The following is a 27,744-nucleotide window of genomic DNA, read 5'->3' as shown; positions in this document are numbered from 1 at the left end:
AAAGATCAGCTGATCTTAATCAGCAGCTGATCTGATCAGCTGCTTAAGTGTAAGCACAACACGCTTCCTCTTTTCTACAACTTTAGGCATGATGAAGGCGTCAGGCGATAAACAGTGCACACGCGGGACTGAGTCACTGAGTAAACACAGTGCAGTGGGCCACGGGTGGCGCGAAGCAGTGCGCTCTGGTGGTGAGGGGACAAAGTATGCCTCGCGGGGGAATTTTAATCGATTTTATGAGTACACATTGATTTTTTACAGTAAAATCTCTCTTATCCGGCATCAACGGGACCGCTGACATGCCGGATACTTGAATAGAAATGAAATTATGTCCATAATCACCACCCTACACTCACGCATCTTACCTTAACAAAGATCAGCTGATCTTAATCAGCAGCTGATCTGATCAGCTGCTTAAGTGTAAGCACAACACGCTTCCTCTTTTCTACAACTTTAGGCATGATGAAGGCGTCAGGCAATAAACAGTGCACACGCGGGACTGAGTCACTGAGTAAACACAGTGCAGTGGGCCGCGGGTGGCGCAAAGCAGTGTGCTCTGGTGGCGAGGGGACAAAGTATGCCTCGCGCGGGAATTTTAATCGATTTTATGAGTACACATTGATTTTTATTGATTTTAAGGCTCGGGGAAAAATGTGCCGGATACTTGAAGCTGCCGGATACTCGAATGCCGGATGAGAGGGATTTTACTGTATTGATTTTAAGGCTCAGGGAAAAATGTGCCGGATACTCGAATGCCGGATGAGAGGGATTTTACTGTATCTCTGAGATAAAAAGATAGCATGGTAGCACACTAACTAGCTCTTGCACCACTGGAGACCCTACTCTGCTAGAATGACAGGAGCTCATGAGTTCCGTAGGTAAACTACCACTGTGGAGTTGTCAGACATCATTGACAACAACCATGACAATTTCTGGGGAAATAACACAGCAATGACCTCTGGATGAAAATCAATGGAAATTTGTCTGTTAAAAACTGCAGAACCACAACCTGCAAACAACCAAGATGATCTGGAGATGGGAAAAAAGGGTTCTCACTGTATCTGAATCCATGCCCAAGAACTCCTTCCTCTAGCAGAGGCTCAGATGAGATTTGGCCAAGTTTACCCAAATCCCTATCAAAGAACAGCTGTAAAAGAGGCTTGGTATTCTTGAGAGATCATGCCCATGAGGGACCCAACATCAGCCAGTCATTCAGATGGCAGTGCAATGGAATGCTGAGGCAAGAAGACCAGGCTGACACTGCACCAGCCATTACCTTGATAGATACTTGAAGGATGGAGGCAATACTGAAGCACAGGACCTGAAATTGGTAAATCCTGCCCTGCCACACAAACCTCAGGTACTTGTGTAACCAAGGATGAATAAGAACCTGAAAGTATGCATCCTTCAGGTCCAAGGACACCATCCACTCCAAGATTGACAATGCCATCTCCATGCAGAAGGAAGTCATTGTCAAGTAGCGTTTGATAAATTGCAAATTGGTCTCCAATTGGTCACCTTGGGCATAAGGAAGATGTGAATATGGAACCTGGCCTGGTTGAATCAATGACAGTTTCTTCAGCTGCCTTCCTCAGCATCTCATTCACCACAAGACCCAACACTATGTAACACTCTGAACCTACCTTGTAAGTTGGAAACTCCACTGGAGAACTTGACACAGGAAGATCCCTTGGGAAGGAAAAAACATCCATAATGAAGAGTACAGTATTGTTAAAATCAAGCCCCCCACCTGCAATGGCATCTGCACATTCTCCCTAGCATGATTCCCTATGGTCTCAGGATCTGCCATGGTGAAATTCCCACAACCAAAAGGACCACCCTGATGAGGCAAACTTAGGAGTGGGAAGGGACAGATCTGAGGAAGAGGAAACCAGCATAAACTTTTGGGAACACTGGCTGCTACCAAGCACACTCCCAGTTCTAGCACTGGCACCACAACCTCTGTGGAGGAACCTTAATCTGTGGAAGCCTGCACATTAATTGTCCCCTGGGCAAGAAGTGGACACTGTGATACCCAGGAGTGAGGTAGTACACAAACCTGGCATCCTGATCCCAGCAATCTCCTTAGAGGAGCCTGGATAAAAGGAAGCCTGAACACCCCTCGTCTTGGGCTACAGACAGCCAGAATCCCAGAAGAGGTGAACAGAAGGCAGGGAAAGCAAAGCCAATGATAATTGGGCTAAAGTAGCCTTAAGAAACACATCAGACTCAAAAGTCTTGGACCTATGAGATCATGAAGGATCAGAAGATGAACCTTCTCCCTAGTATTCCTTCTCTGCTGAACCTTCAGATGACTCAATGCTTCTTACTGGAGTCATGGTGCTGACAATCAACATAAGCCTTAAGGGGATCGACAGAGTTGAAAATTTGAAAAATATAAAAAAAATGCAAAAATCATCTCATGGCATCCTTAGGGCTAGTACTTTCACAATATGCACATCATAATTCGTCATCCTTGTTTAAATTTGCTAATCGTCCTGTATGCAGTTTACAAAATATTTATGCAACTCATCTACATTTACTTCACCTAATCCTCTCATCTTGGCCCCTTCCATCCTCTCCACTCCCTCATCTGCTCACCTTGACCTCACCTCTCTCATCTCAGCATGACCTGACCTTCCAACATACTCACACATATCTCCCCCTTTCTCCTTCCTCCAACCGTTCCAGACACTTCTTCCCTCCTCTTGCTCTACACCCTCACAGCTCACCTCACCTCTGTCATCCTGCCTTACCTCACTCAACTCCATCCCAAACCCAACCTCACCCTGCATCCGTTGCCAGTCAACTGCTTGGAGATACCTTTTTAATCCCTCAAAATCTGCTCTCCTAAAGTCAGGTATTTTACTGTTGATTTTGTTTCTAAAAGTTTCCTCCCATTTTAATTTGTATCTAATTTCCCAATGGTCACTGTTATCTAACTGTCCTCCAACCTCTACCTGCATGACTGCTTCCTCCCTGTTAGTTAGAATTAAATCTAGAATATTGTTCCCCCTGTGGGTTCTACGATTACCTGTTTTAAAAACTTATTCTGAATTACCTTAAGAAGTTCCTCTACTTCCCTATTACCCACCATCAGTCTCCAATTGATATTCCTAAAATTAAAATCTACCACACTTACCTGACTGTACCTGTCTGCTCTATTTATTTCCTGCCATAGTGAGGAGTTAATTTCCTTTGTACTGTTCAGTGGCCCATACACTAATCCTAGTACTACTGACTGGGATCCTTCCTTAATATCTACCCATATTGACTCTGTTTTGCTATCTGTTCTAATTCTGTTGTTAATACAACAAACTTGTTCCTCTCAGCCAAAATGAAGGTGATCATAACACTTAGATATTTTACTGCTGGATAAAGCTTCTGGAAAATGCAGTTGTGCAGTAATGGTGGCATTGGGGGTCATTAAGAGAGCCACAGGTGGCTCAGGATAACTCTGAGTACTCAGAGTAGAGGAGTTGTCCATCTTCAGGGTAACTCCAGTGTCTTCCTCATCTTGTCTCTGTGATGGCAGACACCTTTGCCTATTTTGCCCTCTTCTTCTAACTCCCCTGTCTGTATAACTTCTTTTTCCTCTCAGCTTTATCCTGGATATCTGGGATGGCCTCTTCATTCTCAGTCACAGTCCATATATGGGCCTTCTTCCTTCCTCTTTTAGGTAGTTGTCCAGGGACCTTATGAAAAGATTGAATGGCCTCTGGAATGACATCCAGGCCTGCTTTAGAATAGGATGGAGGTGTGGTTGGAGTTAGAACTGGGACTGGCATGCAGTGGCATGCCTTCATAGTGCTGCCTATCAGGTGTTGCCTCTAAAGCAGGATCATCCAGGCTTACTGAAGAACAAGTTGTTGAATACCCTCCCTCATCGTCATGAGGTGCATCCCTAAGTGTGTCATCCACTGGCGGTGCTGTTCTTTCACTGATTTCTGCTCCCAAGAAGATATCACAGTTTATAGGTCAGATACCAGTTCTGAAGTAAATAAGAGGTCATGAGCTAACTAGAAAAGAGGGGGAGCTTCAAAACACTAAAAACACACACACGTATGAGTTCGTTCTGTAGAGCATCGTATTCTACCAACCCCTACCATAAATATTTTCAGTTTTTCTTTTTTCAAAATATTTTCCAGTATATGCTTGCACTTTATACCACACTTTAAAAAAAACAAATATACTATATATGACTTAAAATCAATTGTATAAGTAATAAAGTATAGGAAAAATGTAACCTAATTTTAATTGAAAATAAAACCATGTTTTACTAATGCTAAACCCACAATATGAATAAAATTATTTATGAACCTTAACAATAAACATGTTAAGATTGATATTGCTTTTTTTTTTTTTTTTTTTTTTTACAAATAAGATTTACAAAAATTATATATATATATATATATATATATATATATATATAGCATACATGACTGTCATGGGTGAAAGAGCAGAGAGGGAAAATAGGAGGAAGTATGACATACTTAAGAAAGTTGTGAGAGAGCATGGAGAGTGCTAGTTATGGGTGACATGAATGCACATGTGGGAATACTGGGGGAACAGGTGAACAGGAATGGTGAAATGCTTGGAGAGTTTGTTGATGAACTGGAGCTGGAAAATCTGAATGTTACTTTGGCTGAGGGGTGTGTGACTTGGAGTGCAAGAGAGCAGGAATCGGCAATTGACTACGTGTTGGTGAATGGAAGAATGCGTGAAATTGTGTCGCATATGTGGATAGATGAGGATGGTTTGGTTGATATTGTGTCTGATCACAACATGCTGGTTGTGGAGTGCTTGATGCAGGGTGGAAATGAAGTGAAAGTGGCAAGTAAGAAAAAGAAGTGGAGACTGAGAGATGTAGGTTGGGAGAACTTTCAGGTTGATCTGAGTAAGAGAAGCTGGGACGACGAAAGTGTGCATGACATGGAGCATCTGAATGAGAAACTGGTTGAGGATGTGAGGGGTGCTGCTGAGAACCAGATAGGGTTTGTGAGAGTAGGTAGAAGAAAGAATGTATGTAAACCATGGTGGAATGATGAAATCAGAGCGGCTAGGAAGGAGCGAAAGAGAATGAGTAGACAGTGTAGATGGCTGAGGAAAAAGAGGCATGAAAGTGATGAGGCAGAGAATGAGTATCAGAATGCATGGGCAGCATATGTGAAGCAGCAGCGGTTGACAAGACAAATAATAATGAATGCTAAAGTGAAGAGTGAAAGGAGTGTGATTCAATCTTTAAGGGAGAAAGGTATGGAAGGTGGCCATGAATGGTACAAGTTCATGAGAGGTGAGAATATGTCAGGCAGTGTTGGTGTGGAGAGTCTAAAAGTGGAGGGTGTAGTTATAACAGAGAAGGACGGAATCAGAGAGGCAATCAAAGGGTTCTGGGAAGAAGTAGGTGGGGTAGGTGAGATGTTTAGTGTGAGAGAAGGATGTGTAACACTGGAAAGGAAGAATGCAGATGAACTGGATGAAAGAATCAGTAGGGATGAAATGGAGAGGTGTGCGAGAAGGCAGAAGAATGGCAAGGCAGCAGGTCCAGATGATATACCCTATGAGTTCTACAAGAATGGTGGGGAGATAGTGATAGACAGAATGACTGAGTTATTCAACCGAGTGTGGGATAAAGAGAGAGTGCCAAGAAAGTGGAATGAGAGCCGAGTGTGTCTGTTGCATAAGGGGGGATTTAAGAGTAAGCTGAAGCTGAAGAGTAAGTAAGCTGAAGAACTACAGGCCAATTGCATTAGTGAGTACAATAGGTAAAGTTTTCAGTGCAGTGTTGAATGAGAGACTGTGTAAATGGATTGAGAGAGCTGGAGTGCTGGGTGAAGAACAGAATGGTTTTCGTAGGGATTGGAGAGCTGAGGACAATATGTTTGTGGTGAATGAAATGATTGAGAAGAAAAAGAAGGATGGGGGTAAATTGTACCTAGGTTTTCTGGATATAGAGAAAGCTTATGATAGAGTGAACAGAGAAATGCTAGGTAGAGTCTTAGAAAAGATTGGATTGAGTGCAAAGATAGTTAACATAGTGCAAAGTATGTATGTGGACACAAAAGCTAGATACAGACTAGGAGACATAGAAACAGACTGGATGAAGAGTGAGAGAGGAGTTAGGCAGGGCTGTATATTGTCACCAGCCCTTTTTAGCCTGTATACAGAGAAGCTAGCAGCCAGGATGAGAAGAATGAATGTAGGGGTAAGTGTGGGGAATGATAAAGTATGTCTGCTCCTTTATGCAGATGACGTAGTTGTTATGGGTGAATCGGCAGATGAGCTTCAAAGTCTGTTGGATGTAGTGGATGGCTATGGTAAAGACTTTGGAGTAAGGTTTAGCAGTGAGAAAAGCAAAGTAATGATTGTGAATAGGTCAGAGGATGAAAGTAATGTGGTATGGAGACTTGGAGAGAATGAGTTGAGACAGGTGCAAGAATACAAGTACTTAAGGATGTGGATAAGTCCTAGTGGGCGTGCAAAGGCAAAGAATGAAAAGATAAGTATGGTAAACCAGTGGGTAGGTCGATTGGGAAGCGCAGCAAGGATGAGAGCAAGTAAGTATGATGTGTTGAGAGAAGTATGGAAGAGTGTGGCTGTGCCATGTATAATGTATGGTATGGATGTGATTGCATGGAATGAAAATGAAATTGATAAGTTAGAAGTGAGCCAGAATAGAGTAGGAAGGATGGCACTGAGTGCACCGAGGTGCACAGCAGTTGAAGGTGACATGGGTGAGAGGTGACATGGGATGGAGCACCTTTAGAGAAAGACTCACAAAAGCCACACTTAGGTACAAGATTAGGCTTGAGAGAATGGATGATGCAAGAATAGCAAGGAAGATGTACCTGTGGAATGAAAGTGGAAGCAAATGGAGGACCTCAGAGATGCATGAGAATGACAGACAGGAATGGATTGCAAGTTGTGTGGGCGATAAGAATGGCTGGGAGGAATCAAAATGAGTGTGAATGGGTGGTAACAAGAGGAGGCAGAGTGGGGGCCGAATGGGATGTGAGAAAATGGAAGAATGAGATAGACAAAGAAGTGAAATGTGTGGGACTGAATGAATGGAAGAATGAAATGGAAAGAAAGAAGATCCTGGAATGGTACAAGGAGAAAGAGGCCCCGAGGTATGAAAGGTGGTATGATGGAAGCCTGGGCGGTGATCTTCTCTTTCGAGTGAGGGCACAGTGTATGGATGTGAATTACTCCCAGTGAGGTCTAAAGCACTGTTCAGGGGGTGCTGTGAACTTATCATTAAACCCAGCTGTGACCTCACTGAACGTTTCCCTTTGTGTCTCACAACACAAGAGGGCAGTCACAGCTTGCCCTCTAAAGACAACTCTCTTCCTCCACACAAAACTACAAGCACCTAATAACACACACACCCTTCACTCAAAAAATTTTAAAATCATCATGGCAACTCCTACACCAGCCTCGGAGTCCCCATCTGGGGAGGGGACCATAAATGTCCCCAGGTCAGACTGCCTTTCTGTCGACGACCCTAAGTGTCTTGACACCCCCCTTAACTTTTTCTTCATTAACTTCTGCAACATTCACGGTCTAAGATCTAATTTTCAATCTGTAGTAGAACACCACCTCTCCTCTTCTAAACCTCATCTTCTTTTCCTCACTGAAACTCAGGTGTCTGAGGCAACTGACAGTAGCCCCTTTTCTGTTCCCTCCTACTTTCTCTATCCTTATTTTCGATCCAAAGCTGGATGCTGCGTTTATGTGCGCAATGACTTACCTGCTCTCGTGCCGACACTCTTGAATCTTCCGAGTTTTCCACCATCTGGCTACGACTACAGAGTCACTCTCATACTAAATTTATCTGTGCTGTATACCTCTCACCTAACTCCTCTAACTATAAGAAATTCTTTGACTACTTAACTTCCAAAGTGGAGCACATTCTGACCCTCTTCCCTTTTGCAGAGATCTCCATTCTTGGAGACTTCAATGTTCACCACCAGCTTTGGCTTTCCTCTCCCTTCACTGACCATCCTGGTGAACTAGCCTACAACTTTGCTATCCTCCATGACCTAGAGCAATTGGTGCAACACCCTACTCGTATTCCTGACCGTCTTGGAGATACGCCCAACATTCTTGACCTTTTCCTGACCTCTAATCCTTCTGCTTATGCTGTCACCCTTTCTTCTCCGTTGGGCTCCTCCGATCACAATCTCATATCTTTATCTTGTCCTATCACTCCAATCCCTCCTCAGGATCCCCCTAAGCGAAGGTGCCTCTGGCGTTTTGCCTCTGCTAGTTGGGGGGACCTGAGGAGGTATTTCGCTGATTTTCCTTGGAATGACTACTGCTTCCGTGTCAGAGACCCGTCTTTGTGTGCTGAGCGCATAACAGAGGTGATAGTGTCTGGCATGGAGGCATACATTCCTCACTCTTTTTCTTGTCCTAAACCTTCTAAACCTTGGTTTAACACAGCTTGTTCTCATGCTATACATGATAGAGAGGTGGCCCAAAAAAAGGTACTTAAGCCTTCCATCACCAGAATCTCATGCACTTTATATTTCTGCCCAGAACCATGCCAAGTCTGTTCTCCAACTAGCCAAAAACTCCTTCATTAACAGAAAATGTCAAAACCTTTCAAGATCTAACTCCCCTCGTGATTTCTGGCATCTAGCCAAAAATATCTCCAATAACTTTGCTTCTTCTTCTTTCCCTCCTCTATTTCAACCAGATGGCACCACTGCTATCACATCTATTTCTAAAGCTGAACTCTTTGCTCAAACCTTTGCTAAAAACTCTACCTTGGACGATTCTGGGCTTGTTCCTCCCTCTCCTCCACCCTCTGACTACTTCATGCCACCTATTAAAATTCTTCGCAATGATGTTTTCCATGCCCTCGCTGGCCTAAACCCTCGGAAGGCTTATGGACCTGATGGGGTCCCTCCTATTGTTCTCCGAAACTGTGCCTCCGTGCTTGCACCTTGCCTAGTCAAACTCTTTCAGCTCTGTCTGTCAACATCTACCTTTCCTTCTTGCTGGAAGTTTGCCTACATTCAACCTGTTCCTAAAAAGGGTGACCGCTCTAATCCCTCAAACTACTGTCCTATTGCTTTAATTTCCTGCTTATCTAAAGTTTTTGAATCTATCCTCAACAGGAAGATTCTTAAACATCTATCACTTCACAACCTTCTATCTGATCGCCAGTATGGGTTCCGTCAAGGCCGCTCTACTGGTGATCTTCTGGCTTTCCTTACTGAGTCTTGGTCATCCTCTTTTAGAGACTTTGGTGAAACTTTTGCTGTTGCCTTGGACATATCAAAAGCTTTTCATAGAGTCTGGCACAAAGCTTTGATTTCCAAACTACCCTCCTACAGCTTCTATCCTTCTCTCTGTAACTTCATCTCAAGTTTCTTTTCTGACCGTTCTATTGCTGCTGTGGTAGACAGTCACTGTTCTCCTAAATCTATCAACAGTGGTGTTCCTCAGGGTTCTGTCCTGTCACCTACTCTCTTCCTATTATTCATTAATGATCTAAACCAAACTTCTTGTCCTATCCACTCCTATGCTGATGATACCACCCTGCACTTTTCCTTGTCTTTTCATAGACATCCAACCCTTCAGGAGGTAAACATTTCACACAGGGAAGCCACAGAACGCTTGACTTCTGATCTTTCTAAAATTTCTGATTGGGGCAGAACAAACTTGGTATTGTTCAATGCCTCAAAAACTCAATTCCTCCATCTATCAACTCAACACAACCTTCCAGACAACTATCCTCTCTTCTTCAATGACACTCAATTGTTCCCTTCTTCTACACTGAACATCCTCGGTCTGTCCTTTACTTATAATCTGAACTGTAAACTTCACATCTCATCTCTAGCCAAAACAGCTTCTATGAAGTTAGGTGTTCTGAGACGTCTCTGCCAGTTTTCTCACCCCCCCAGCTGCTAACTCTGTACAAGGGCCTTATCCGTCCATGTATGGAGTATGCTTCACATGTCTGGAGGGGTTCCACTCATACTGCTCTTCTAGACAGGGTGGAATCAAAAGCTTTTCGTCTCATCAACTCCTCTCCTCTAACTGACTGTCTTCAGCCTCTCTCTCACCACCGCAATGTTGCATATCTAGCTGTCTTCTACCACTATTTTCATGCTAACTGCTCTTCTGATCTTGCTAACTGCATGCCTCTCCTCCTTCTGCTGCCTTGCTGCACAAGACTTTCTTCTTTCTCTCACCCCTATTCTGTCCACCTCTCTAATGCAAGAGTTAACCAGTATTCTCAATCATTCATCCCTTTCTCTGGTAAACTCTGGAACTCCCTGCCTGCTTCTGTATTTCCACCTTCCTATGACTTGAATTCCTTCAAGAGGGAGGTTTCAAGACACTTATCCATCAATTTTTGACCACTGCTTTGACCCTTTTATGGGACTGGCATTTCAGTGGGCATTTTTTTTTATTAGATTTTTGTTGCCCTTGGCCAGTGTCCTTCCTACATAAAAAAAAAAAAAGAATGCAAGGAGTTACAGGTGGTCTGAGTCCCGCAGCAAAGTGTGCCAGATGTGTGACATGGGAGTGGATGAGACGGTGGAACATGTAGTGCTGGAGTGTGTGAAGTATGCCAGAGACAGGAATGAGATGATGTAAGTGATACTGACTGAGTTAGGGCATGATAGGAATGAAAGAATGGAGAAGACAGGAAAGGAATGGATGGTGTTGTTGCTGGGACTGTGTAGAGAGGTGAATGAAAGGATGATTGAGGCGGTGAAAGAGTTTCTGGAGAGAATGTGGCATGCCAGGTGTATGAACAATTAGGATAGAGGATGCTGTTTGTTTCTCTTTTTTTTTCCCCTTCTACAGGAGTTGCCGATCCAAAGGCCTGGCACAGGAGTGATCCTGTGCCACCTGTACCATCAAGATCAAGATCATATATATATATATATATATATATATATATATATATATATATATATATATATATATATATATATATATATATATATATATATATATATTTTTTTTTTTTTTTTTTTTTTTTTTCCACAAATAAGATTTACAAAAATTATACCACAAGGAGTAATACTGTACAGAACTGCACACCATGACACTATGGGAAATTATTAAAATTTTTATTAATGTATACATTACCAATAGACCATCGTGTGCATTATATAGCGCACATTGATGTTCGAAGACTTGTAATTAAATCTGAAAAAAAGAGAAAAAAATAGATAAAATATAAAAAAGAATGTGTTTGAGTTGCAATTTTACTGCCACAATTTCACATTTCCCAATTATCACTGACATTATCAACATAATAAAACTTTTATATATATATATATATATATATATATATATATATATATATATATATATATATATATATATATATATATATATATATATATATGAAGTTAAAAAAAATTTTTGGCATGGGTTTGTACCATACACTCATTCTGATAATGTATGAAACAAGTCATAAAATATTTAGAATTATGAAACACTATATTAGTAACACAAAAAAATAACACCCAAAGTAGTAAAAAATTAAAAACTTGCCTAAAAATCTGTAGCAACCATTTAGCAGGAAAGGGATGTGGCTTTCTTGGTTTGACCCTTTTTTCTTCATTTTCTTTTCAAGGGTGACTTCAGTAGCTTAATAGGTTTGGAAATATGACAATTGTACACTACCTCCCCTTGTACACTGCCTACCCACACCACCATTATATATATATATATATATATATATATATATATATATATATATATATATATATATATATATATATATATATATATATATATATATATATATATATATATATATATATATATATATATATATATATATATATACATATATACATATATATATATATATATATATATATATATATATATATATATATATATATATATATATATATGGCCAATTAATACTTGTTTTACATCTAAGCAAGTGGGTATTGTAGCAGGTGATGGCAACATTGAATCTGCCATTTCTGCACCATTGTAAACAAATGAACAGTATCTATTGATGTTCTTACCACACCACTCGCCCATATTATGTTCTTAAGGACCTAGCTTGATTTGATGATGATGAGTTGCAGCAGTACTAGAGAAATAACTTACTTGAGGCTGGCCACTGCCTACCACTGGCTGTGGAAGAGAGCAGCAGTGGTGGTGGTGGTGGTGGTGGTGGTGTGGTGCAGATGTACTCACATGTAATGCATGTGTGTGGGATGCAGGCATTTACTGACTTTTTCACTGCAAGAACTCAAGACATAAACACTTGTGTGTTTACTGTGAGTGGAAAGTGCACAGGGTGGCAGCCACAGGGTATGCACAAGTGTTTTGGCCAGCCACAAAACTATTTCAGAAAGTTAGTGGATACCCAAATCTTCCTCATGGTTATTCAGAACCATGTAACTTAAAACTGTAGATGTCAGTGATCAACTCTATTGTTTTCTCCATTTTATGCAGTGGTTACTTTTTTCAGCTCACAACTGAGAGGTTTCAAATTTGAATCATGGGCTGGATAGAGACAAATTTTAGGGTATTGTGTCACCAATTGTTGTGGTGACATATGGTGTCCTCTTTGCTAGTGACCAGTCCCCTTGCTGTTGCTGCTGCTGCTGCTGCTGATGTAGAGGAAAATAAACAAATTGCTTTCCTTAATCTAAACCCAATAAAGGAGAATCTATAGACAACTATTTTAAGAATAATCATAGACCAATAGCTCAGATCTAAGCAGTCTTCACTCCTTTACACCAGTAGCAGTAGCAGCAAGTGGACTGGACACCAGTGAGGAGGACACCAGACATCACCACAATAGTATATCTCCTTTCACAGTGAAATCCCTGTTCACCAAGCAGTGAATGGCTGAAGAGTTGTCACCTTGCATTTCTGGCAGGAATGGAAGGCTGAGATCCTAGCTCTTGTTTGTTTGTGCATATTGTGAATGTATATCTTTTTCTTTGCTTCTTTCAGATCAGAAATGGTGTATACCACACTGAGGGATAAATAAGGCAGTGTATAAGAAAATACCAGATATTTTTATAGTTTGAGTAAAAAAAGATTTTGCAGTTAATTCATATTATGAATATACATCATTGTTATTAAAAGATAAATAACAAATGTGAATCCCACAGCAAGCCAAGCCCGTGATCTCCTGTCTCGCATGCTGGTGATTGACCCAGAACGCAGGATAAGTGTGGATGAAGCACTCATGCACCCTTACATCAATGTTTGGTACGACGAGGCTGAGGTCAATGCTGTGAGTATTAATGCCCATGTAGAAGCTTAAGAGATGCAGCTTTGATATAAATTAAACTCCCCTAACAAAACACACACACACACACACACACACACACACACACACACACACACACACACACACACACAGAGATAGATGGATGAAATTCTTGGAAGAAAATGGCAAGATAACTGATAGACAATTTGGATTTCATAGAGGTAGATCATGTACAACCAATTTGATTTGTCTTTACTTGAGAATAATTGACTTAGTGCAAGAGCGAGATGGATAGGTAGATAGTATCTGTCAGGATTTAAAAAAAGGCTTTTGACAAGGTGCCACAACATAAGAGACTCCTGTGGAAGATAAAGAACATTGGTGGAGTGAGAGAGGGACTCTTGAAGTGGATGGAAGATTTCCTAAGCAATAGAGAAATGAGAACAGTTATTAGAGATCAAATGTCATCATGGAGAAAAGTCAGAAGTGGAGTACCTCAAGGTTCAGTACTGGCTCCAGTCATGTTCACTGTGTATATTAATGATATGATGGAAAGGATCAACAGCTATATAAGTTTATTTGCAGATGATGCTAAATTGATGAAAAATATAAGTGGAGGAAGATCAGAAAACTTAACAACAAGATTTGAACCAGATTGAAAATTGGGGCTGTAAATGGGAAATTAATTTTAATGTAGAGAAATGTAGCTTATTGGAATTTGAGAAGAGTAAATAAAGATCATCTGCTGTCTACAAACTGGGAAATTATTGTATTGGAAAAAGAATAAAAGAAAAGATTTTGGGGTGATAGTAGCAGACACATTGATATCTGACTACCATATAAACAAGATTGTTGGAGAAACAATGAATCTACTAAGGAATATAAGAATTGCATTTGCATACTTGGATGAAGAAATGATGAGAAGACTAATTGTAACGATGATTCATCCAAAATTGGAGTATGCAGCTGTGGTATGGTCACCAAGTCTAAAGAAACATCAGGAAACTGGAGAGGATACAAAGAGCATCATCAAAGATGATCCTAGCCTTAAGTGATGAGACATACAAAAAGAGACTAAAAAAAGTAAACCTTCCAACCCTGGGACAAAGAAGGGAGAAAGGAGACTTAATTGTGATATATAGACTAATGGAAGGACTGGAGAAGCTAGACAGCAATGAAACTGTGATGTGGGATACAAGAGACATTAAAGGACATGGAAAGAAGCTGAAAAAAATGTAAAAGAGATATCAAAAAGAATAGTGTTCCACATAGTGTAGTTGATACATGGAACCGTTTGAATAAGGATGTGGTGCAAGCAAAAACTATTCATAATTTCAAGGCCAAGTTAGATGATAAAAGATACAGAGCCAGGACAGTACAAGCATAGCTCCTTTCCTGCATGACACAACTAGGAAATCACACACCTCCCGGCTGCCCAGCTGATCGGATGCATCAACAACAGCTCCGGGGATTTACCTAGGTTCATTTGGACAGGAGGCTCAAGCTTTGATTCCTGCCTCCATAATAGAGACTTGTGGATGCAGGGGAAGGTGAAGTGTTAATTGGGGAGTGGTTGAAAGGGTGATCGGATGCATCAACAACAGCTCCGGGGATTTACCTAGGTTCATTTGGACAGGAGGCTCAAGCTTTGATTCCTGCCTCCATAATAGAGACTTGTGGATGCAGGGGAAGGTGAAGTGTTAATTGGGGAGTGGTTGAAAGGGTGAAATGGGAGTGTGGTACAGAGGTAAACATTGGCAGCGACATCAATCATCGACAGGGGAGATGGTTTCTGGAACAAAGCCCAATGTTTTTGAAGGATTTAAGGAAGAGGATATCAGTGTAGCACATACAAATAAATTAATGTGGAAAATTGAAGAAGAGAACTTGAAAATGCAAGAAATATGTAGCTTAGCAGCCATTCGATCCAAAGCTGGATGCTGCGTTTATGTGCGCAATGACTTAACCTGCTCTCATGCCCACGCTCTTGAATCTTCCGAGTTTTCCACCATCTGGCTACGACTACAGAGTCATTCTCATACTATATTTATCTGTGCTGTATACCTCTCACCTAACTCCTCTGACTATAAGAAATTCTTTGACTACTTAACTTCCAAAGTGGAGCACATTCTGACCCTCTTCCCTTTCGCAGAGATCTCCATTCTTGGAGACTTCAATGTTCACCACCAGCTTTGGCTTTCCTCTCCCTTCACTGACCATCCTGGTGAACTAGCCTACAACTTTGCTATCCTCCATGACCTAGAGCAATTGGTGCAACACCCTACTCGTATTCCTGACCGTCTTGGAGATACGCCCAACATTCTTAACCTTTTCCTGACCTCTAATCCTTCTGCTTATGCTGTCACCCTTTCTTCTCCGTTGGGCTCCTCCGATCACAATCTCATATCTTTATCTTGTCCTATCACTCCAATCCCTCCTCAGGATCCCCCTAAACGAAGGTGCCTCTGGCGTTTTGCCTCTGCTAGTTGGGGGGACCTGAGGAGGTATTTTGCTGATTTTCCTTGGAATGACTACTGCTTTCGTGTCAGAGACCCGTCTTTGTGTGCTGAGCCCATAACAGAGGTGATAGTGTCTGGCATGGAGGCGTACATTCCTCACTCTTTTTCTCCTCCTAAACCTTCTAAACCTTGGTTTAAACACAGCTTGTTCTCGTGCTATACATGATAGAGAGGTGGCCCACAAAAGGTACTTAAGCCTTCCATCACCAGAATCTCATGCACTTTATATTTCTGCCCGTAACCATGCCAAGTCTGTTCTCCAACTAGCCAAAAACTCCTTCATTAACAGAAAATGTCAAAACCTTTCAAGATCTAACTCCCCTCGTGATTTCTGGCATCTAGCCAAAAATATCTCCAATAACTTTGCTTCTTCTTCTTTCCCTCCTCTATTTCAACCAGATGGCACCACTGCTATCACATCTATTTCTAAAGCTGAACTCTTTGCTCAAACCTTTGCTAAAAACTCTACCTTGGACGATTCTGGGCTTGTTCCTCCCTCTCCTCCACCCTCTGACTACTTCATGCCACCTATTAAAATTCTTCACAATGATGTTTTCCATGCCCTCGCTGGCCTAAACCCTCAGAAGGCTTATGGACCTGATGGGGTCCCTCCTATTGTTCTCCGAAACTGTGCCTCCATGCTTGCACCTTGCCTAGTCAAACTCTTTCAGCTCTGTCTGTCAACATCTACCTTTCCTTCTTGGTGGAAGTTTACCTACATTCAACCTGTTCCTAAAAAGGGTGACCGCTCTAATCCCTCAAACTACTGTCCTATTGCTTTAATTTCCTGCTTATCTAAAGTTTTTGAATCTATCCTCAACAGGAAGATTCTTAAACATGTATCACTTCACAACCTTCTATCTGATCGCCAGTATGGGTTCCGTCAAGGCCGCTCTACTGGTGATCTTCTGGCTTTCCTTACTGAGTCTTGGTCATCCTCTTTTAGAGACTTTGGTGAAACTTTTGCTGTTGCCTTGGACATATCAAAAGCCTTTGATAGAGTCTGGCACAAAGCTTTGATTTCCAAACTACCCTCCTACGGTTTCTATCCTTCTCTCTGTAACTTCATCTCAAGTGTCCTTTCTGACCGTTCTATTGCTGCTGTGGTAGACGGTCACTGTTCTTCTCCTAAATCTATTAACAGTGGTGTTCCTCAGGGTTCTGTCCTGTCACCCACTCTCTTCTTATTATTCATTAATGATCTTCTAAACCAAACTTCTTGTCCTATCCACTCCTATGCTGATGATACCACCCTGCACTTTTCCACGTCTTTTCATAGATGTCCAACCCTTCAGGAGGTAAACATATCACGCAGGGAAGCCACAGAACGCCTGACTTCTGATCTTTCTAAAATTTCTGATTGGGGCAGAGCAAACTTGGTATTGTTCAATGCCTCAAAAACTCAATTCCTCCATCTATCAACTCGACACAACCTTCCAGACAACTATCCCCTCTTCTTCAATGACACTCAACTGTCCCCCTCTTCTACACTGAACATCCTTGGTCTGTCCTTTACTTATAATCTGAACTGGAAACTTCACATCTCATCTCTAGCTAAAACAGCTTCTATGAAGTTAGGTGTTCTGAGACGTCTCCGCCAGTTTTTCTCACCCCCCCCAGCTGCTAACTCTCTACAAGGGCCTTATCCGTCCATGTATGGAGTATGCTTCACATGTCTGGGGGGTTCCACTCATACTGCTCTTCTAGACAGGGTGGAATCAAAAGCTTTTCGTCTCATCAACTCCTCTCCTCTAACTGACTGTCTTCAGCCTCTCTCTCACCGCCGCAATGTTGCATATCTAGCTGTCTTCTACCGCTATTTTCATGCCAACTGCTCTTCTGATCTTGATAACTGCATGCCTCCCCTCCTTCCGCGGCCTCGCTGCACAAGACTTTCTTCTTTCTCTCACCCCTATTCTGTCCACCTCTCTAATGCAAGAGTTAACCAGTATTCTCAATCATTCATCCCTTTCTCTGGTAAACTCTGGAACTCCCTGCCTGCTTCTGTATTTCCACCTTCCTATGACTTGAATTCCTTCAAGAGGGAGGTTTCAAGACACTTATCCACCAATTTTTGACCACTGCTTTGACCCTTTTATGGGACTGGCATTTCAGTGGGCATTTTTTTTATTAGATTTTTGTTGCCCTTGGCCGGTGTCCTTCCTACATAAAAAAAAAAAAAAATGATAAAGATGTGGATAGAAGAAAGAGAGGTGGCTGGTGATCATGTAAAAATGATATATAGTGATATAATAGAAATGAAGAAGAGGGAAATGGATAGAGAAAAAGGAAACAAAGAACTGAGAGAATAGGTGACAAAAATAGTGGACTTAAACAAGAAGTACTGTGAAGAAATCAAGAAAATAAAGGAAGAGAATGAAGAGTCAAAGAAACCTGTACAAAAAAAAGAGAGGTTAGGGTTGGAGAAGTGAGTTACTGACAGAAGTAGTCAAAAGTTGCAAGGAAAAGAGAGAACAAGAAAAGAAGGTGGATATGAAGGAGATAATAAGGCAACAACAACAGGAACACAATAAGGATATGGAAAAGTAATTGATTAAAATGATAAAGGAAAAAAGTAAACTGAGAAACACCATTCAGAGAAAGATGTGTGTAGTGGTATTTCGGGTCATGAAAATAGTTAGAAAAAATTGAAAAGGGCTAACAAAATTATAGCAGAAGTGGTAGAGGAGGAAGAGGGAATAGTCAAATAAATTGAAGAGGTTTACAGGATCGGGAAATACAACAAATGGAACAAGACCAATGAAAATAAGATTCATGTCACAAACAGCAGGGGAACATGTCTTGCAAAGAACAGGAAAACTGGCAAAAGTAGAACTAATGAAGGAAATATGGATAAAAAGAGACATGAATGAAGAAGAGAGAAGTAAACTGAAAGAGTTGAGAGTAGAGGCCCAGTCAAAAAATGAGGTAAGAACACAGGAACAAGCAAGGAGATTCATTTGGAAAGTTGTGGACATGAAATTGAGGAAATGGTGGCACAAAGATGCCACAGAAGATCCCCAAGCAGAAACTTAAAATTTATGTATACAAATGTAGATGGTTTGGTGTTGAGCCTATTGGAACTTAAAGAATGATAAACCAGATGTAGTATGTTTAGCGGAAACCAAACTAAAAGAGAAAATAAAGTTGAGATTTGCAAAAGAAGGATATAGCACATGGAGGAGAGACAGGAAAGGAAAGTGAGGTGGAGTGATGATTTTGGTAAAAGAAGATACTGTTGTTAAGGAAGTGGAATATGGTGATAGAATGGTGGAAACTTTAAATGTTGTGATTTGGATCAAAGTGAAAAGAGGAAAGTTATTGTGACGTACATACTACCAAAAACTAATGCATGGGAGAACAATAGATATAAAATTATGCAACTAGAAACAAGAAATAGTATAGAGGAAATAATAAGGAAAGTAACAAAGTACTCTAAGTAGGCAACTTCAACACTAAAGGAATTAACTGGAAGGAGATGGAAGTGAGAGAAAATGTCAGGTTATGGCGTGAAGAACTTAGGCAAACCATGATGGTGAATACAATATAGTAGGTGAGTGAAGCCACAAGATGTAGAAGAGAAGAGGAGAAAAAGAACCATCACAGTTGGACTTGGTGTTTACAAAAACCCCAGAAAGTAGACTGAGTATACATTGTCTGAGTCCAGTGGGAAAAAGGGATCACGTGACAATAGAAATAGTAATACAGGAGGAAAAAGTGTTGCACAGGAAAGAACACAGACAGGGGAACAGGGGACAGAACTATGCTAAGGCAAACTTTGCAGAGCTTAATAAATTTTATAGAAAAATTAACTGGAAAGAGGTATTTGAAGGTAAATTAGTGCAAAGAAAATGTGAGATATTTTGAGCAAGTATATATATATATATATATATATATATAGAGAGAGAGAGAGAGAGAGAGAGAGAGAGAGAGAGAGAGAGAGAGAGAGAGAGGGGGGGGGGGGGGGAGTGCAACAGTTTGTGCCAAATTAAAAAGTGAAAATTGGGAATCATGAATGGTATAATACCAGGTATGTAGAAGCAAAAAAGAACAAGGCATGGAAGAAAATGATGAGGCAACTGAGCAGAAATACTAGAGAAGAATACAAAAAGACAAGAAATGAACGTGGTATAATAAGAAAAGAAGAAAGAAATTTTGAAAGTGACATGGTAAGAAAATGCAAGGAAGAGCCCAAATTCTTCTACAGATATGTAAACAGGAAAATGAAACATACAGATGGCATAAACAAGTTAAAAGAGAAGGAAGAATTTGTGAAATTGCTGAGGAGATGAGTTAACTAATAAAGGAGAGTTTTCAATCTGTGTTTACAAAGGAATACAATTTTGTGGCACTGAAAGTGGTATCACAGAATGTGGGAATATGGGAGAGGCAAGTAAAGAGACAAGAAATCAAGAAATTGCTGGAAGAGCTGGATGTTAGAAAAGCTATGGGATCAGATCAAGTTAATGGATGGATATTAAAAGAATGCAGAAAACAAATAGAACCCATATGGAATATGATTAACAGCTCATTGAGAGAAGGAAAAGTACTAAGGGAATGGAAAAGAGCTAACATAGTGCCTATATACAAAGAGGGAAATAAAATGGAACTATTAAATTATAGACTGGTTTCACTAACAAGTATTGTAAGCAAGCTTTGTGAAATAGTAATTAAAGATAGATGGGTGGAATATCTAGAAGATGAAAAGATAATAACAGAAAAGCAATTTGGACTCAGAAAAGGGAGATCCTGTGTCACAAATCTACTGAGCTTTTATACAAAAGTAATAGATGGAGTGGAAGAGTTGGGCAGATGGGTTGATGCGGTATACCTGGATCTCAAAAAAAGCATTTGATAAAGTTCCCTACAAAGCCTTATGTGGAAGTTAGAGAATGGAGGAGGACTAAAGGGACCAACATTGAGATGGATGAAGAATTATTTGCAAGGGAGGGAAATTAGAACAGTAATCAGAGGCACTAATTCAAATTAACGTGAAGTAACAAGTGGGTACCACAAGGATCTGTGTTGGCACCTATTATGTTTCTAATATATGTAAATGGTATGACAGAGGATCTAAATAGTTATATAAACCTGTTCACTGATGATGCAAAAATAATGAAAATGATAAAGGGTAAAAATGGCTCCAAGGAGTTACTCACAAAAGGATATTAACAAGATACGTGCATGGAGCCAAAGGTGGAAACTAGAATTTAATGCCAGAAAACACCACATGTTGGAAATAGGAAAAAGTAGAGAGACCTTCATGGAATTAAAAATGTGAGGAAAATTAATAATGAAAAGTAATAAAGAAAAAGATTTGGGAGTAATGATTCAGGACACACTGTTACCTGAAAGACACATACTTAAGCTATAAAGAAAGACTTGAAGAGATGGGATTACCAACACTACAAGAAAGAAGAGAAAGAGGAGATTTGATAACACTGTACAAATTAGTAAACAATATAGACAGAATAGACAAATTACTTGGTACTACAGATGGAGGAGGAAGAGAGATGTTCAAGGGGGCATGAGAAGAAAATGAGTGGATGTTTTGAGTGACATCAAGCAATATAGCTTCTTGTATCAAACTATTGAAATCTGGAATGATTTGAAGGAAGAAGTGGTTGCGGCAAACAGTGTACACATGTTTAAAGAGAAGCTGGATGAATATGGCTATGGAGACAGGATAAAACATGCTTTGGCTCTTGCCCTGTACAATACAACTAGGTAAATACTCTTGACCCCCAGCCCCACCATTTTCCACCAACTGGAAAACCTTTGATGTTGCAAATCTGTCACCCTTCACTTAGGCACCACTCTAAAACTGGTGATTTCATCTACAAACTACTCATTCACATACTCCTCTAGTGCATAAGTCTTGCAGTGTATGTACATTAGTAAGTTTATCCAAGTAAAATGGCTAGTTTTTTTTTTTTTTTTTTTTTTTTTTTTTTTTTTTCTCTCTCTCTCTCTCAGTCAGTAGTAGGTAGGTTTTTTTTTTTTTCACAGTCAGTATGAATTTCCAAAACCTAAGCAAATACATGTAACTATGTGTTTTCAGCTGCATTGTTTCATTTTCCCCATAATAAACATACATATTATTATTATTACATGCACACACACCTATTTTACAATCACCTTAACAGCCTGGCCCATGACTGCATCTTGGTAACTCAGAATGACTATAGTGAACCAAGGGCCATTGCCATGGATAAATTTTGTGTTAATATTAATTGAAGCTGCATTCTTCCTAACTTAAAAAATAAGATAAATAAATAAATAAAAGTGATCACTTTTTTGCAAGGATACAGAAAATTCCAAATAAGCTGGCCACAAGTAGAATTCAGGGAAATCTTGAGATTATGGATATGAAAATGGTCATCTTTTAACTTGAGTTATCATCACTGGAATGCAACATACTGTCAGATCTCCTGTTTTCTTGGCCTCTTAGAAAGTACATTCTCCATGTGCTACACACACAGTTGCATATTGTGGCATAGAATTCTTAGTGTATATTATATTTATCATTCATCATTCAAACAGGAGGATGAGCTGTGTAATGCACTTATATGTAGATTATTTTGAAAAAAAAAAAAAAATTCCCATTAATTTAGTTACCTCTTTCACAGACAAAGGGATGAGCAAGAAGGTTGCAATCTCAGCCTGGTGCATAATTTGCTGAAAACATTAAGATTTGCCATTTAGTATTAAAAACTTGCAAATGCAATCATGAGTTGTACTTTAATTATGTTTAACACCCTTCAGCCTGCACCTGGACCATATGACCATAGCGTGGATGACCGGGAACACACAGTGGATCAGTGGAAGGAGCTGATCTACAAGGAAGTGATGGACTATGAACTGGTGTACAACACCCCAGGAGGTGGGGCAGGAGCTGGTGGAGCCCATGGAACACCTAATACCCATGCTCCACCCTCAGCTGCCACCAATGCTGCCGCAGATGGGGATCCTGATCATCGCCCTAATCATAGATAGGGCTGCCCACAGCCCTCCTAACAGCCCAGCACTCTCCGCCCTACCTTGGTCCCTCACCCCATCCCACAGCTGCTCACTGACCGTGGGAGGAGGCTGAGGCATGCCACTGGAAAGAACTGTTGGCTCTGGCTTGTTTGGAAAGTTGTTTTCCTTGACTTGGGAACTTGGTTGTTTGACTACTTGTGTTCGCTGAGCCTGGTAGTAGCCCTTGTATTGTGCTTAAGTGAGGTGGTTTTAATACCACTAACCCAAGCCAGATGGCATCACCAGCCCAAATCCATGCACTTTCATCAGTTTGAAATTATCCTTATACTGGTTGACTGAGGCACTGAGGCATCTTCATCTACTGTCAGCCTCTGTGACCAGCATATGATGAAAAGAGTGAAAGTGAATGTATGAGAAAGTAAAAACATAAAAGATCATGAGCATTCAGACAAACATATGCAATTTTAGGGTACTGAATAAACTGTAGATATTTGACTGCTTGATGTCTACAATCACTGGAGAGGAGTTGTATTCTTTTGTTATCATAATGGTGAACTAAGATTAGGTTGCAGCATTGGAATACCATCAGTCTCTCTCTCTCTCTCCTATATTGAGTCAAACATTATGAAAATTATTTGCCTTGCTTGGCTCTTCAAATTAGTTTTCCTGAAGTTGATCACCATTTAATAATTCCATTTAAACCTAAAGGAATTGCATCCACTATGTTGCAAAAAAAGCTGTCTCTTGAAAGCTATGCTTGTAGCTCCTGTGAAAACAACAGCATATCAAGCATTGATTAATGTTGATCTTTTTATTTTACTATGAAATCATGGGTCATAAGTGATAGAATGTCAGTAAGTTTCATGGTTGGGTCCTACATTTTAAGGAATTTAATGTGATTAAAGATTATCTGTTCTCCCCCTCCCCCAGTCCATTATGAGAAAACTAGTTCTTCCACGGGTCTCCTGGACTAACAGGCTACAAATGTACAGACTTGTGTCAAATTTGTATCTCTGTACAGACTCATTCCGCTTGCTTTTTAAGGTATATGGTCAGATTTTTTTTTTTTTTTTTTTTTTTTTTTTTTTTTTTTTAAGGTTATAGTTTCCTTAACAAATTTGTATCATTCTCATTTAATAAGTTCACCTATCAGTTTAGCAATCTATCACTATGTGTCAGTCACTCTCTCTCTCTCTCTCTCTCTCTCTCTCTCTCTCTCTCTCTCTCTCTCTCTCTCTCTCTCTCTCTCTCTCTCTCTCTCTCTCTCTCTCTCTCTCTCTCTCTCTCTCTCTCTCTCTCTCTCTCTCTCTACACACACACACACACACACACACACACACACACACACACACACACACACACACACACACACACACACACACACACACACACACACAAGAGAAACTGCTGCTAAGAGAAGCAGGAAATACCAGATACAAACAAAGACACAGCAAAAAAATAAGAAAAGGAAGATGCTTGAGTAACAAAAAGAAATATAGTTTCCCACAGAGAAATATAGAAGTTTGGAACAAACTCATTGAGGATGTAGTATCGCAACAAGTATGCACAACTTTAAGGAAAAACTGGATAAGGGTAGATATGGAGATGGAACCACATGAGCATAGCTCGCCCTGTAAATTATAACTAGTTAAATACACACAAAGATAGATAAATGGATGGACACACACACACACACACACACACACACACACACACACACACACACACACGTCCCAAAACTCATTAAGATTTATGCAGAGTTCTTCATGCCTATGTCAGTTTATCCATCAGTTTCATCTCCCTGGCTATCTCTGATTTCACTATCACATAACTGTGACATACCACAGAGAGTCCGGAGATGGATGATGTCAGCCAGTAAGGGACAGAACTCCAGGAAAATCCACTTCAAAAAGAGTCACCCTGCACCACCTCTCTCTCACACACAAACACACACACACACACAGACACACACACACTTACACACACCAACCACACACATACAATCACTTGTAAATATTTTTCTGCCATGGATTATCACATTGCTGTGATATACCACAGAAAATCTGGAGATTGATGATGTCAGCTTATAAGGAACAGGACTCCAGGAAAATACACATCATGAAATCATCACCACTCTTCTTCCAACATGCACACAAACACATACACACACTGTCACTTGTAAATAAATATTCACCCACAGAGTTGTTTGAGTGGTCCCCATAGTTGTGTCTCTTTTCTGGAGTGGCTTAAGTCCGTCCACCACTCAGTTTGATGCGCAGCCTCCATCCCCCCCCCCCTCCCCTGAACACACCTAAACTTTGTTTGTGGGATCTTTTTTTTGGTTCTCCTGTACTAGAATCACCACTTCAAACTGTACAGTTATTAAAACTGCTACTTCTGCTGCTATTATAAAAAAATATTTGATTTTCATTTTGAGGACTTCCTTGTCTATTTAGAAATTATGAAAGTTTTGACACCTGGCAGCAGGAAATGTCACATGCTCATCCAGCCACCCATGTGAGCTTTACCTTCCCGCCAACTCACCTTCCATAAGCCTTGCTTCTTCACTTGTAATCTATGGCTCCAAACTCACCCATCATTCATTTTGTAGAGAAGTCTAGCTGTCTGGCTGTAACTGAGAATCCTGGCAGTCTTGTTATTTTATCAACATAGTAAAAAATTTTATTAGTGGATTTTGTTAATACATATTTAGGAATAAAGATTATATATCATTTCACAAAATTTTCAATATATATGTAAAATGATAATGTAAATCATGATGTGTGTATAATTCCCTACTTGAAGTAGCTTTTAAAACATTAATTTTGGTCAATAGGGAGTCCTAAAGAATTTCCTGTTTTTTTTAATCAAAGCATGGCAATAAGTAACTTCAAAGGTTAAAATATTTCTATAAATTTTCTCTCCATATACCATCTTCAGGATTCCATAACTGGCTTGTAGTTCAAGAAGGTATTATTGGATAGAAACACTGTGACTGAACTTTCTCTTCTGGACAGCAGAGACTGTTTAGTCTTGCCTCTTTCTTGTTAACCTCTGGTGTGCAGGAGGAATATCCATAGTGAGGGAGGGCAGCATCTTTCCCTTTCACTGCCCCATTCTCAATGTATACACTGTCAGCACCAATGTAATGTGCAGATAACAAGAGAATCCTCTCCTGCCCCTTTTTTATCTTATTTTTATAGGGTAAGTGATGTTTGCAGAATGATTGCTGGAAGATTGAGACCTGTTTGTGGATATTTTAAAAGTCTTTCAAACTATAACTGAAAGTTTTGTGAATGTTGTATAGGCATCTTGCTGTGGTGTGGGTCCTACCCCTGCTAGAGTTGTACCCCTACCCTAGTGATGTCTAAACTAAAGAAATAGGATCTACAATCACTTTCTTTGTACATTCCAAGTTATGTTGTTGAAAGCTGCTGGCAGGCCACTGGTAGGTGTTTGTTTTGTAAACTGGGTCTGGAGTCCCCCCCTCCCACAACCATCCCTAGATGCTACACCACAGCCACTGGGATCCATCATTTTAGACTAATAATGATAATTATAACAATATAATAATCCATTGTATGCTAGCTCATCTAGGCTATAGTGTTAGGTTCACTAGTGTAAAACCTTTAGTGACATGTACAAAACTTAGTGCCAGTGTGGCCCAGTACAGTCAGTGTTCCATCAGTTGGTCAGGTCCCCTTTTGGAATTCAGTTATATCTTTTATTGTCTTTTCTTTTCTCTGGTTATTCTAGTGTGCAAGTGTGTGTGTGTGTGTGTGTGTGTGTGTGTGTGTGTGTGTGTGTGTGTGTGTGTGTGTGTGTGTGTGTGTGTGAACATATGAGGTGACTTGCACCACTACAGCAAAAAACACCAAAACTACAGTATGGCATGGCTGGAAGGCATGACTACCTGCTGTCTCAAAAAAGTGGTGTTTTTTTCCAGAGTGCTCAAGACTTGTGTACTCCCATAGGTGTTAGGGATATGCAGTGTTTCCTCCCACTCAATGTTGTTCCCATACTTCTTATTCCCCAGTGTGTGTGTGTGTGTGTGTGTGGGTGTGCATGAGAGAGAGAGAGAGAGAGAGAGAGAGAGAGAGAGAGAGAGAGAGAGAAAATCATATGAATGAATATTGTACAGGTAGTTTGAGAATGATGCTGATTGGTGTTAAGTTTTATGTCTGCTGACAGCACTCTCTGTGGATGCACTAAATTTCTGGCTAAGACTATTCATTCATCTATACCAGTTTCAACCTCCATCCAGTAGTACTGTATAACCAAAGTTAATGATTCTTTGTTCTCTCTTCCTGGATAGTTGAGCTAGGGTATCCACAGAGAGGCTGTGTGGTTCTCTCTGCTACTACACCTGTTTAACTCTCAAACAATTGTGCTTAGGCAGGACAAATCATAACCTTTTGTATATAAAAGCAACCTCCCCCAGTAGTGCAAAGAAGAATAAAATTATCAAGTTATCTGATGAACATTTTATTACATCATACATTTTTATTAGTACAAAAGCACTAGATACAATGATGTATACAAATATACAGCCAAAATTACATTGCTTACCAAATTAGTAGTGCTGACATTATGTAAAGGGGATTTTGACAAGAAATGAAACCTTCATTCCACTTGTTGAAGCTCTTCACTCCCCACATCATCCAAAACTGTACGTATTAATCTTATCCCTTGTACATTTCCATCCTGAAATGAAAGTTAAAAAGTAAAAGAAAATGCATATGAGGCAAACTTGTTATAATTATATATACTTGTATAGAGCATTCTTCCACCACTCTTCCATTTCACATAAAAAATATGCCATGGCTGAGATCCCTCTGAATGGAAGGTAGTTAAGACAGACATATCTTACTTTATCTCATTGTACAAATAAGAATACAAAAGAGTGGATCCCCAGTTTCATGCTTCATTTCTTTCATGACAGTGTTCTTTTAATCTGAGAGCAAAGTGTGCAGTTGTGTTGTTCTATCTAATGGGAGATGCAATTTAAAATCTCAAAATTATTCA

At 40.2% G+C, this 27,744-nt stretch overlaps 2 protein-coding genes across 16 annotated transcripts in view; one reads left to right on the top strand and one right to left on the bottom strand.

Annotated features, from left to right (window-relative positions):
• LOC135103725 (stress-activated protein kinase JNK-like) overlaps positions 1-27,191 on the top strand; it is a 310,917-nt gene extending 283,726 nt beyond the window's left edge. For all 14 annotated transcript variants that reach the window (XM_064010369.1, XM_064010360.1, XM_064010371.1 and 11 more), the window contains 2 exons: positions 13,119-13,243; positions 22,504-27,191. In XM_064010369.1, coding sequence (XP_063866439.1) covers positions 13,119-13,243; positions 22,504-22,734 — 356 coding nt within the window. In that variant the 3' untranslated portion in view covers positions 22,735-27,191. The remainder of the gene's footprint in view (positions 1-13,118; positions 13,244-22,503) is intronic.
• Positions 27,189-27,744, bottom strand: part of LOC135103726 (zinc finger C3HC-type protein 1-like) — a 111,540-nt gene continuing 110,984 nt past the window's right edge. For both annotated transcript variants that reach the window (XM_064010378.1, XM_064010377.1), the window contains exon 7: positions 27,189-27,423. In XM_064010378.1, coding sequence (XP_063866448.1) covers positions 27,343-27,423 — 81 coding nt within the window. In that variant the 3' untranslated portion in view covers positions 27,189-27,342. The remainder of the gene's footprint in view (positions 27,424-27,744) is intronic.

This window comes from Scylla paramamosain, chromosome 9 (assembly GCF_035594125.1).
Source record: "Scylla paramamosain isolate STU-SP2022 chromosome 9, ASM3559412v1, whole genome shotgun sequence".
Lineage (NCBI taxonomy): Eukaryota > Metazoa > Arthropoda > Malacostraca > Decapoda > Portunidae > Scylla > Scylla paramamosain.
Note: the sequence above shows the minus strand (reverse complement) of the source record. Positions and strands in the feature narration are given on the sequence as shown.